The sequence below is a fragment of the Chenopodium album genome, chromosome 10, assembly GCF_948465745.1.
Source record: "Chenopodium album chromosome 10, dcCheAlbu1.1, whole genome shotgun sequence".
NCBI classification, from domain to species: domain Eukaryota; kingdom Viridiplantae; phylum Streptophyta; class Magnoliopsida; order Caryophyllales; family Amaranthaceae; genus Chenopodium; species Chenopodium album.
This window is the reverse complement of record NC_137843.1, coordinates 62745359-62756947: the sequence shown is the minus strand read 5'-3', so window position 1 is coordinate 62756947 and position 11589 is coordinate 62745359. Positions and strand designations below refer to the sequence as shown.

At 35.3% G+C, this 11589-nt stretch overlaps 2 protein-coding genes across 2 annotated transcripts; both read right to left on the bottom strand.

Annotated features, from left to right (window-relative positions):
- Positions 1-83: 83 nt before the first annotated feature.
- LOC145564580 (UPF0481 protein At3g47200-like) lies at positions 84-2011 on the bottom strand. The gene is made up of 3 exons (XM_081624855.1): positions 1875-2011; positions 824-1670; positions 84-645 (listed from the first exon to the last, which is right to left on the bottom strand). Exons 2-3 carry the CDS (start codon positions 1664-1666, stop codon positions 424-426), a joined length of 1065 nt encoding a protein of 354 aa, XP_081480981.1. The 5' UTR covers positions 1667-1670; positions 1875-2011; the 3' UTR covers positions 84-423.
- A 1238-nt stretch (positions 2012-3249) lies between these two features.
- LOC145564578 (aldehyde dehydrogenase 22A1-like) lies at positions 3250-10884 on the bottom strand. Its single transcript, XM_081624854.1, has 14 exons — positions 10577-10884; positions 10425-10468; positions 9785-9880; positions 8766-8893; positions 7975-8097; positions 6927-7080; positions 6041-6144; positions 5899-5977; positions 5356-5451; positions 5104-5241; positions 4648-4863; positions 4201-4392; positions 3788-3931; positions 3250-3702 (listed from the first exon to the last, which is right to left on the bottom strand). Exons 1-14 carry the CDS (start codon positions 10686-10688, stop codon positions 3544-3546), a joined length of 1785 nt encoding a protein of 594 aa, XP_081480980.1. The 5' UTR covers positions 10689-10884; the 3' UTR covers positions 3250-3543.
- Between the last annotated feature and the right edge of the window lie 705 nt (positions 10885-11589).

The window sequence follows — 11589 nt, the reverse complement described above, 5'->3', positions numbered from 1 at the left end:
TATGTACAATTTCATTCATATTTGACTATTTGTTGCACAACCATTAATCCTTTTACTAAAATTATTCCACCATCTATTATGCATTTCCCATAAAATCTGTTTATTATGCATTCAAGTAATTTTGTTGGACAATGTCTAATGATGGCGACGAGAAATAAAAAAATAAAGTATTACAACCAAAATTCCAACCAACACAACTAATAAAAATGAAACTCCCAACGTAACTCTTGAAACTTTACAACGAATCAACCCATACTTGCGCTTCATTTTGCACAACCAAACCTCCCATTTAGTTCCTCCATAATCCTTAAGTTGATCCCACGTCCCCTCATAATAAAACTTATCTAAGTCTACATTTCCACACATATTCTTGAACAGATTGACTAGGTCATCCTTTTTCCCAACATAGCTTAAGATAATATGTCATCGATAAAATAATTTCACATCTTTCTGTGATTGTATTAAGCCTTTCATTAGGAAGACATAGGATGTAATATGCTTCATCTTCTCACTATGGCAATGTTCCATTGCTACGAGGTTCCGAAATAAAGCTGCCATGTAACTATGAATGTTCATACATGGGATGAAAAGTACTCCATTACCAAATTTCACATCCAGAATACTCTCTGCTTCTATTGCTTTTACCTATTCCAGCTTAGGCACAAAAGATTATGTTAGTACTTTGCTTATAAAAAAACATGTAAATTTCTAATCTGTGTATGTATTCTAGGGAAAATTTACATATAAATAGAATTGAAGATTTTTATACTAGTAGTAAAATTGCCCTGATCTTGTATTTTGGATGTATAACTCAAAGAATTACCTTGATTCCTGATTGTTGTACTTCAGACGCGCTTTGCAGAATTCTGCCAAAGCCAGTGTTTTTACCCAAATGGACTTTTGAAAATGAAGGGAGGTAAGATTTCCATATCAAATCAAGCAAATGATAGCTACCTTCAAAGCTATATTTTTCTTGTAATAATTGTACATCTGTGGGAATTAAAGGTTTGAAAAACCTTAAACTAAGCTCGGAAATTGAACTATAACCATCCTTGTGAATTGGGACAACATTAAAAATCTTTTGAAGAACGAAAAATGGGATTTGGTTCTCTAACAAGCTCAAGTCATTCCTCAAAGTATGAAACTTTTCAGGTGATCTAAACAATGGGTCATCTCTCCTCCTTAAGCCTCTAATAGCATACCTTAAGAAGAGCTCAATGATGAAACAAGCATCAAGAAGAATCATTCGTATGAACTCGTCGCTTTGGATTGAAAGATTCCCTTGGTAAGATGCTCTAATTTTGGGCTCCAATTCCTTTACAACCTTAACACAAGATTCTAAAGTGGAGTCTAAGTTAAGATTTCGACCTAGAAGGGCATTTAGATACTCCCATTTGTGTTTTTCCATGTGTTGTAAATGAATTTTATTATGATGAAAGGGACCAATTGAGACCATCTGAGGATAATAATACTTGTCGAAATCTTCTCCGGTCAAAAACCTGTCTGGGACATAGTATATACTGCATGGAAATGAAATGGCCTCCAATTTCTCTCTTATGGAAGTAGTGAGGTCTTCATCAACTGGCTCTAATCGTGTAATGTCAAGCGCGATTTGATCTCTTCTTTCTTGTTTCTCAGAATGATCTGCTTCCATGAGCTTCATCATCCCTCTAGCATGCATAAAAAATAACTTATGAGTGTTAAAATTAGATCATATATTGATACATGCAAGTACCCAAGAACTAAAACTTTAGATTAAGAACATTATCATGCAAATTTCGAGTACACTTAAAGCATATCACGATCATAAATTAGGTAATGCTCGCATGTAGCTTGAAGCATTAAGGGTAAGGAAAATAATCAAGCAAACTAACCTGGATATGTAGATCACCTTAGGTAGCTAGATAAAACCAGAAGTTTTACAGGCATAAAAAAGGACAGGAAACCCATATATATATATGTTAGCGATCGGAATCTTAAGATGATTTCTTTTAATGGGAAAAGGACGAATCTCAACCAAGTCGAATGCTGGAAACTAACGTAGAACATTCAAGCTACCCTGTATATAAAGGATTAAAGGGTGATATGATAAATGTGATGACTTGATACACAATCTAAGAACTAATACCATTACACGAGAAACTGGACAGAATTTTCGAGTGCGTAGATTTGAATACGTACAGATTTTCACCTTCTCCTACACTCGTCAGAATTTCTTGCTTGAAGCACAATCTAGGAACTAGTACCAAATTGTCGAAAATTAGACAGTATTTTCATTTTTCAGGTGTATGTAGCTAAAAAAAATACATTCTAGTATTTCTTATTTTAGTGGTTTCACCTTCTCCATTATCCTTTTTTGAGCTCGAACAATCATTTTACCTTTTTATCTAATCATGGAAATGTTGTCTATTTGTGCTTTTCTTATACACTGTTTTGATACTTTCTGCTAATCTTACATGCATCAGTGGGATAACCTTGCTTGCATTTTAATAGCATAGCTAATAATATGACGTGGTGTTTTAAAATCGATCTCTTTAGACTAGTCATCAAGTCTTCTTTTCTTCAAAAAAAACAGTCATCAAGTCTTCTCGTACCTAGTACATTATTAGGTATTTGGATAGTGACCCATCGTGAGCAGATATACTATTGTATGAACTTTATTTTAATAATTCTTTTCTACCAAGCATCATACAATATTCTTAAAATTTTCAGCCATCCACAAACATTCGCTTTATACACAAAAAATCCACATATAATGTAGTTTACTTCAACCCAGATTCCTCCTCCCCTAAAGTATTAGATCTAATAAGTAGTTAATGTGACCAAATTGTCCTTTGACATTTGCTTACTTTAGCATTTGAATCCAGGAGAAACAAATGTCAGAGTTCATAACCGTGCATTTTTGGGAAGTTTATGAATGTAGGGGAGTTTCTTTGGAGTTGCAACAAAGTTATTAGAAGAAATGTTCATAACCATTTCTAATACAACTCAATTCAGAAATATTGTTTAAAAAAATACCTTTGCAAGACTTGACAAAGAATGAAAGATACCTGATAGCAATTGTTAACTGTAGCCAGCAGAAAACCATCTTCAAGGAGTACGCGACAGCAGAAAATGACTCCTTGGAAGATCACTGGTGCCCTAATTACGAATTTTAGTAACCTTCTAGTGTATATAGACCGACAAAAAGTATTAAGCCATTCAGTGAAGCTATGATCCATAGCTTGAAAGCATCAGTACACGTGGACAAGTGGTAAAGTAAAAAGCATGAGATAAAAACATGTTTTCATATCCAGATTGTGACTGTAAGTTGCAAAATTGTCAACATGGTAAGCTAATGACTACTTCTGAACAGTCACTGCATCTGAATTTTATGTATAGCCTACACATGAATGCCATCAGCTCATAAGCATCACCTAGAGTTTGAAAATTAGTGGACAAACTTGCACCAATGACCCTCCTATATACACAATTGCGTAGTCAAAATTCAGATATTCTTCATTTTTTCCCTCTCTGGAGTTAAAAGAAGTCTGCAAACAAGACTCAATCACTTCTCCTACTGCTGCCAGCACTAGGTGAGTTATGCTCAGTTAAAACCTTAATGACATTAACCAAGGCTCGCAAGCGGTCCCATATGTTCAAACCATAAAGTGTTTCAACCAGAGTTTGCTGGAATTCAAAGGCATGATCTGCAACAGGATACTGCAATGGGCAGGAGAAAAGTTAGTTCAGTGTTGCTAAGCAAGGCACCCATTGTTGAAAATAACTCAAAAGTTTGTAAGAAAACCTGAATGGGTTTTGGTATTTTGGTCTTGACGTATGGCCACCATCTATCTTCAACCACTGATTTTACAAGACAGCAGGCCCTTAACCCCTCGATACCAGCAAATCTACCAAAGCCACTGTCCTTTACACCGCCAAAAGGTAGGGACTGAAATGATTTGATATATAAGCAAAGTAAGTAGTTTAAAGAGAATCAAGTATACATTGACTCTAAATCTCAAGGAGACTAGAAATAATACGTATTGTGAAAAGGAAAAAAGAAAATGTACTAAAACCACATGCTCATCAAACAATACAACATATACACCATTAAAACATACTGTGACTCACAATTATTACTTTGTATCTTTGAAATCATGTTTTCCAATTTTAAAGACATCATAATACTAAAATTATATACAAAAAAAATAAAGGTACCTGGCACATGTAATTAGATGCAAAGTCATTAATTGCGGCAATTCCACAGTGTAGCTGTGATGCAATTCTTCTGGCTCGACTCTGACTTCTAGAAAATACAGCACAGCCAAGCCCAAATCTTGAGTCATTTGCCAGCCTGATAGCTTCCTCGTCAGAGCTAACTTTCATGATGGGCATGATTGGTCCAAAAGCCTGGACATCACCGAAGACTATACAATGAGTTTGAGCTGCCAAGTAATGATGAGAGTGGGGTAAAGTGGTAAACTAGCATAATTTGAAACACTCTCCATTAATTATAATATTATTTACTCTCGGTCTTGCGCGGTCGTATCTCACAGCTAACTCACATGCATCAGATGTGATCAGAGCTTATGCCGGCTGGTGAAAAAAAAAAAAATTATGTCTCATCTAGTTCCTAAATTTGTACCATCAATATACATGAATTACCTCTTCTTGCATAATGAGCATGGAGTGGTTCACATTTACTAGTACAGTTGGTGGAAAAAACTGATCAACAGCATCCGTCCCCAAATTCCCGAATCGTCCACGACCAGCAATCTCTGCTCCTTTGTCCAAGGCGTCGATTACAAGGCTTTGAAGCTTTTCCACATGGTCTTGCATACAAATTGCGCCCATATCACATTTCCCTGCGAGAGGTGGGCCCTGCGGATTCCAATTTAAACTTCAACCGTGAGAAAATCTATATAAAAAAAAGATTTATAGCTTTAAAGCAAATAAACACTACTTATCAGAGTAACCAAATAAGAGCTACCATATACAACAGACTTGAAAAGTAGGGGGGAGGGGGGGAAGTAGGCTGGTTAAAAAAAACAACTCAGATATTGATTATAACTAAACTACAGTAAATTTAAGCATCTTGAAGTTTCTAAACTGCAAACGCACCGCTGTAACAGACTTGACAATCTTGACCACCTGAGCAACAAAAGCATTGTAAACATCGCGATGAACATAAAACCTCTCAGCCCCTGCACAGTTCTGCCCACTTGATTGAAGACCAGCTCTAACAGCCACCTGAGCAACCTATACATCAAGGATACAAATTTTCAGTCAATGAGAAACCAATCATGTTAAAATTCAGGGAGGACCAATTTAAGAATGCTATAGCTAATATGTAATAAAAGAAAGATTGCTTACATGTTCGACGTCTACATCTTCACACACAATAAATGCGTCTTTCCCACCAAGCTCAAGTGTCACTGGAATGAGTGTCTCAGAAGCCTTTCTCATTATCTAAGCACATGAATAAAGCATTAACTCAAGCCCTAACAAGAGTAAAAATAAAGGAAGGCTCTAGTAATACAGAGAAAACAAAGACTGTAGGGCCTTATTAAGCATATATGATTTCAAAATACCCCAAATCATTTTGGGACCAAGGCTTTGTTGTAGTTTCTGTTGTATGATTACAAAATAGCTTTAGCTTATAGAGCAATATCCAGCAGAGCATTATTTCCGGCAAAGTGAAGTATATGTATATAAGAAACTTAAATGAGTCGTTCACATAAATTTATTCTTTCTTAATCATACTTGCAACTGGCCATCTTGAGGTTTTATAGACACATCATGAAAAATAAAACAGTTTTAGACAAGCAACAGCCTAAATGAAGAAAAAAGGAAGAAAAAAAAAGGGGGGATGGGGGGGTGGGGAGAAGAAGAAGAATCCAGATGAGCATGACATACCTTCTTGCCCACACCAGGTGAACCCACAAAAATGATTTTATCTACTGAAGACACCAATGCTTCCCCTGTTTCAGCAAATCTGCCAACGAAATTCAATTAGAGATCTCGTATTGCAAAAGAAAAAGGAAGAGAAATTGAATACCCTGTTATCACGTCAACCAAATTCTCAGGAGCTCCCACTGCAGCCAAGGCTGTTTGAATTATCCGAAAGTAGAAACAACCAGACCAACTAGCATGCTCTGAAACCTAAACCAAAAAGATAATTGCTGTCAGAACATTTAAAAGGCCTGCACAGTGGGAGTGTTTTTCATCTAAACTTTATCATATGTTTATATTCCAATTAGATGCTGCAAGAAAGATCATGTTCATGAATAGACCCAGTAACCAAAATCATCTGCTATCAGTCTATCATAGCTGAATAGCTGATTGAACATCAAGTTAAGAAGTTGTAAACCAAGACATTGGCTATATTCAGACAGCTAGGTGGATTATGATTGGTGGTGTTCAAGAAAATGGTAGTAGCATCAATGCATCGTTTTTTTATTTTTAATCTAATTTTCCACTTAATGCGATGTTTGAGCAAATACACTTTATCTTTTTATTTCTTCCTTTCTTTTATTGTGGGGAGGTATGGACTGGGGAATATTATCTCACAGGTTTAACTATGTTCTCTGTATACAACTTAATGCCCTTTTAGTGGCAACAAAATACTGTGAAACAGATTATGATTATAAATTTCTTATATCAACCCGACAGTCCAAGATGAGCATGATGCACTTCTTGACTAGGTTGGCTTCTACTTTTCCTTCCCTCAATAACAAATTTGTTGTATAACCTACATTTCAGGTTAGCTAGATGAAACAAACAACAAAAACACTTTTGGTGCCACCAAAAACCAGGCCAAGTCTCACTTCTTGACTCTCAGAGAAGCATCTTTCAAAAGTGTGATTACATCGAAACATATAGGAATATGAGTTATAGAATAGGTCAAAAGTTAACTACAGCATCATGGTGGTGAAGTTACATACCTTGATAACAATACCATTTCCTGAGAAGACTGCAGCTAGCATTGGATTAAAGATATTATGAAATGGATAATTCCACGAGACAATGGCACCAATAACCCCTAGAGGATGATATTCTACTTTAGATCTCTTGTGAAGCATCGACTTTCCAGAACTCCTGAAATCCAATATGATAAAGGTCAATCTCAGCACAGTGAGCTCTGGATATATGTACCATATTTCACAACTACAGGTCTACAAGACTACAACACGACCTGTACTCACATATAGCAACTTGGAATACTACCTAAATTAAACATTTTACGAAGTATTAATATATATTTGGCCATTTAGGTCACTTTAAGCAGAAGTTTCAGCGCTGGAAACAGCAATGATACCAATTACCAACTATAGATACTTTAGTCAATATATCAGTATTAAAATCAGGCATATAAGTTTAAGACTAACTAATTATCGACAACGAAAGACCAGCCATGCCACCTAGTGGATAAGATTGGATAGGTTTTGACTTGGCTTAGCTCTTTTAACATTCAGCTCCAACCATCTGAAGATAAAAGCTATGAGTAATTATTAACTAATATACAAGAAATACAAGAAAAAACATAGTTTGATCTTATTAGATATTTCATATGTTACAATGTGTATATCTAAAATACCAACTATTTGAAAATTTATTAATACGTAATTAGAGATCTAAATGGTCAAAGGTGTGTTTTGAAGACCGTGAAAAGTTAGATGTAGCAAGTATATTAAGATGGAGTCGTTATTTTCCCAAGTATGATTGTATCTTCATTGAGTAATTATTTAATTGAAACAACACTGAGACATAGCACGCCAAAAAAAAAAAAAAAAAAAAAAAAAAAAAAAAAAAAAAAAAAAAACAATCATGCTGGTGAAACTTCAACAATACACACACAAGATAAGAAAGCCCTCATCATCTAAACATAACTGAACTAAAGATGCTTGCACATATAAAAATAAAATACATTTTCAGAATGTTTTCCAGTTTGCATGATAAGTAAAAAAGAATTGTGATTGATGAAAATGATACCTGTATTCAGGCTTCAACCACTTTTCGCCTTCTGATAGAAGCCAATGTATTTTTTCACATGTTGTCATTATCTCACCCAAGGAAGCATCAATCATTGTCTTTCCAGTATCACGAGAAGAGATCCTGCAACATTTAATCAGCATACAAAAATGAGTTTCTAAGCACACACTAATTAGTACCAAATGAATCTTCAAGTACTACTATGAGACTTATGGTCAACCAGATGAACACATATCTACAAAAAAGGCTCAGGTGTTGTGACGTGGTATGTGTATGTTTCACACTGGCTTCTCGCCTTAAAACACCAGACTACCACGAAAGTATTTACTGCTTGGACACCATAAAGAAGCTCAATACATTCAAATTTTCAGAAAATGGAAATGGTATATTTGAAAGGATCACCCAAACTACTCCTTTCAGTATATACACTGAGACATTTCACAAAGTCCAAAGAATAGACCGGTCATAGTACATTTTTACAGGGAGTAATAATCTTATTATATGGAGGCAGAAATATTAAACACCAATTTTTTATTTTTACAGGGAGGCAAAATGTAAATCCCGACTAACATTGGTTATCCAGGAAATATATCCATCAGAGGGTACTGAAAAACTTTAGGCAGCATCCATAGAGATAAAACTTGATAACTAGGATCAGGATTCATCATGGAAATAGCAAAAGCGATGGTCATACTCCATATGAAACAAAATTAGCTTTTAACAGGAACAAAAATTATAGACTTAAACTGAAACAAGAGTAAGAGAGCAGGAAATAAGGAAGGAGATCCTACTCGCATATTAGATCCTGATGCTCAATTATGTACTTTAAAAGTATACGTAAAAATTGCCGTCTTTGCTTGAAGGTACTTTTGGCCCAAATTTCCTGTGCCTTCCTTGCTTGTTCAACACGTTCTCGAACCTGATAACATAAGTGGAACATGTATGTTATGGATCTTTGGTAATAAACACTAGGAAACTATACATTCAGTCGGTGCTATAATATTAAAGTCATTTAGATTAAATCTTAGGCACAAAACACATACTTTTATAGTTCTATTGGGATTAAGTAATCCTTATACTTTTTCCCTTCTACCAAGTCCTCTAGTTAGTAATTGCAAGAATGTGACTCGTCCATAGTTACCATATCCTAATAGAATATAAAGAATAGTAAACCAGGGCTTTTTAGAGTAGGACATTGATAGGTGTTAATCTCTCTTTTCTTCCAAACAGTTATACAGTAAGTAAATTATTATACAACGCATACATAGTTTCCTGAAAGTTAATGAACAAAACATGCCCATTGGCTCCTTGAAGAAACGAATGGGATTAAGAAGAAGATACAAATTAGAACAAAAGATAGGAAACAGTAAGAAAAGTCTTTAAACAAAAAACACCTCACTTTCCTTTCTTGATGAAGTTTTTGTTACTTACATCTAAACAGGTTACATAATATACAACAATCTCAAGCAAGGATATAAAGCTAACTGAAATCACCACATAAGACATCCAAATGAAATCTGTGCAAAAAACTATCAGCACTGCCAGGAATGCAAGTTCTCCTAATCGAGAGCCTTTTAAAGTTCTAAGAGACCTTATGTAATATGACATCTATAAACTTTCTGAACAGTAACATATAAGTCTCAGTTATTTCAACCAGCATGCCGCAAAACATGTCTGGAGACCAAGGACCCAGAGCTATAATTGGGTGTCAAAAATTAATCATCAAGAGGATAACATAATCACCTAACAGAGCTCATTCTGTGTTACATGCAATGATAATTTTTTTAAAAGACATAGAAGTAACACGGACCTCGTCTGGCTTCAATGCCGGAAAGAATCCTAGGTATTTCATTGTAGCTGGTTCATAGCATTGCACTTTGTCTGTTTGTCTTCCCCTTGTTGGTATCTGCTCATACCAGTAAATAAACCATAATCAAAAATATGCAACTGCTAAACTACATTGACTCAGCCAATCTAGCTCCATAGAAACAAAACATTGAAAGTATGATCCATTAATTTTTCAACATACTACTTCAATATCGAAATATGTCTACAATCATGCTATTGAGAGCAAAATGAAAGCACAACAAAGCAGAATCTGAAGCAAATTTCAGATTACGACACATGACACGTTCGCATTGTCTTATGCTTGTACTCCATATTTCATATACGAAGTATTTTGCATTAGCTAGTTCAATAATATTCAAACCTCACTTTGAATCCAAAATTCACTTCATCATTACATATTGTTTCCATCAAAAGTCAGCCAAAAATCAGATACTACTCCTAAATTTTCCACATTCACTTAAAAATGCAACACCTAATATACATTACCAAAATAAAGTCCACATTTCACCAATTCAACTCCAAAATCAACAAATACCTAGCTAAATTAGGAGTAATTGCAAAAAAAAATTAAGCGATTCAATTTGACTTGATTCAACACTCACATAGATAAAACTGTTCTCCTTGGTTTGATTTCCGTCATCAACAACTGCAATTACAACAACAACTAGTGAATTACAACAGCAAAAACAGCATATTGAAGATCAAATTATGGAGTAATTGAATGCGAAATCAAAAAAGAGGAGAGAGAAAATACCGTCGGAAACATCAACGTCGATAGAAGGAACATTAGGAGGAATGAGCATCAAGAGAAATCTGCAAATGGCGTAAGCAAATAGAAGCACCAACAATGGCCACCAAAACGCCATTGATTACAACTTCACTGGAAATGGCAATTTGAATTTTGAAAGTGGAAACCTAAAGTTGGAAGAAGAAGAAGAAGAAAATGATCATCGATTTTTGGATCCTGAATCAGCTTCTTCTTCAGCATTAGTAGATGACAAACATGCTTAATACAAATCAACACCGGAGTAATTACTTTAATATTACTTTTTTTTTTCTTTTTTTTTTGGACACGAGAAGTGGAGCATCACAAATATTGCTCAACCAAGCACCAGCTAGTGGGGCTGGCAATCCCTGACCCGACCCAACAACTCGACTCGAAGTTACTAAGAGAAACCCAAACCCGAACAACCCGAATTCGACCCGATTTGACCAAAATGTCATATATCGTTATAATATTAAATTTTAAACTATTTTTTTTATAGTTTTTAAGCACAACCCGAAATCTGACCCGAACCCAACCCGTTGACCCGAATTGCCACCCCTACTAGCTAGGACCGGGAGTTGATTCAGCTAAATGGCTAATAGACCAATACCCGAGATTGGACAAAGTTGTCCACTTTCAAGGGTAAAATGATAATCTTAAGTTTTTAACCTACTTGTAAATTATATTGGTAATTGATGTATTTATGGTTACCTATGCCGTAATTATAGCAGGTATGACTGTAGGGGTGTGAATTCAGGTCAGCAAGTCGGGTTTCAAGTCAGATGTCGGGTCGGTTTTTCGATGCTTAAAAACTATCAAAATTAGTGTAAAACTTTATATTATTACGAAATATGAAATTAGGGTCAAATCCGGTCGAATCGGGTTTCTCTCAGTAACTTTGGGTCGGGTTCAAGTTGTGTTATCGGGTCGGGTCAGGGATTGGCAGCTCTAGGTGTGAGTATGACTTTGATGGATAGTGAGTGGGTATGAATATCAAAAGA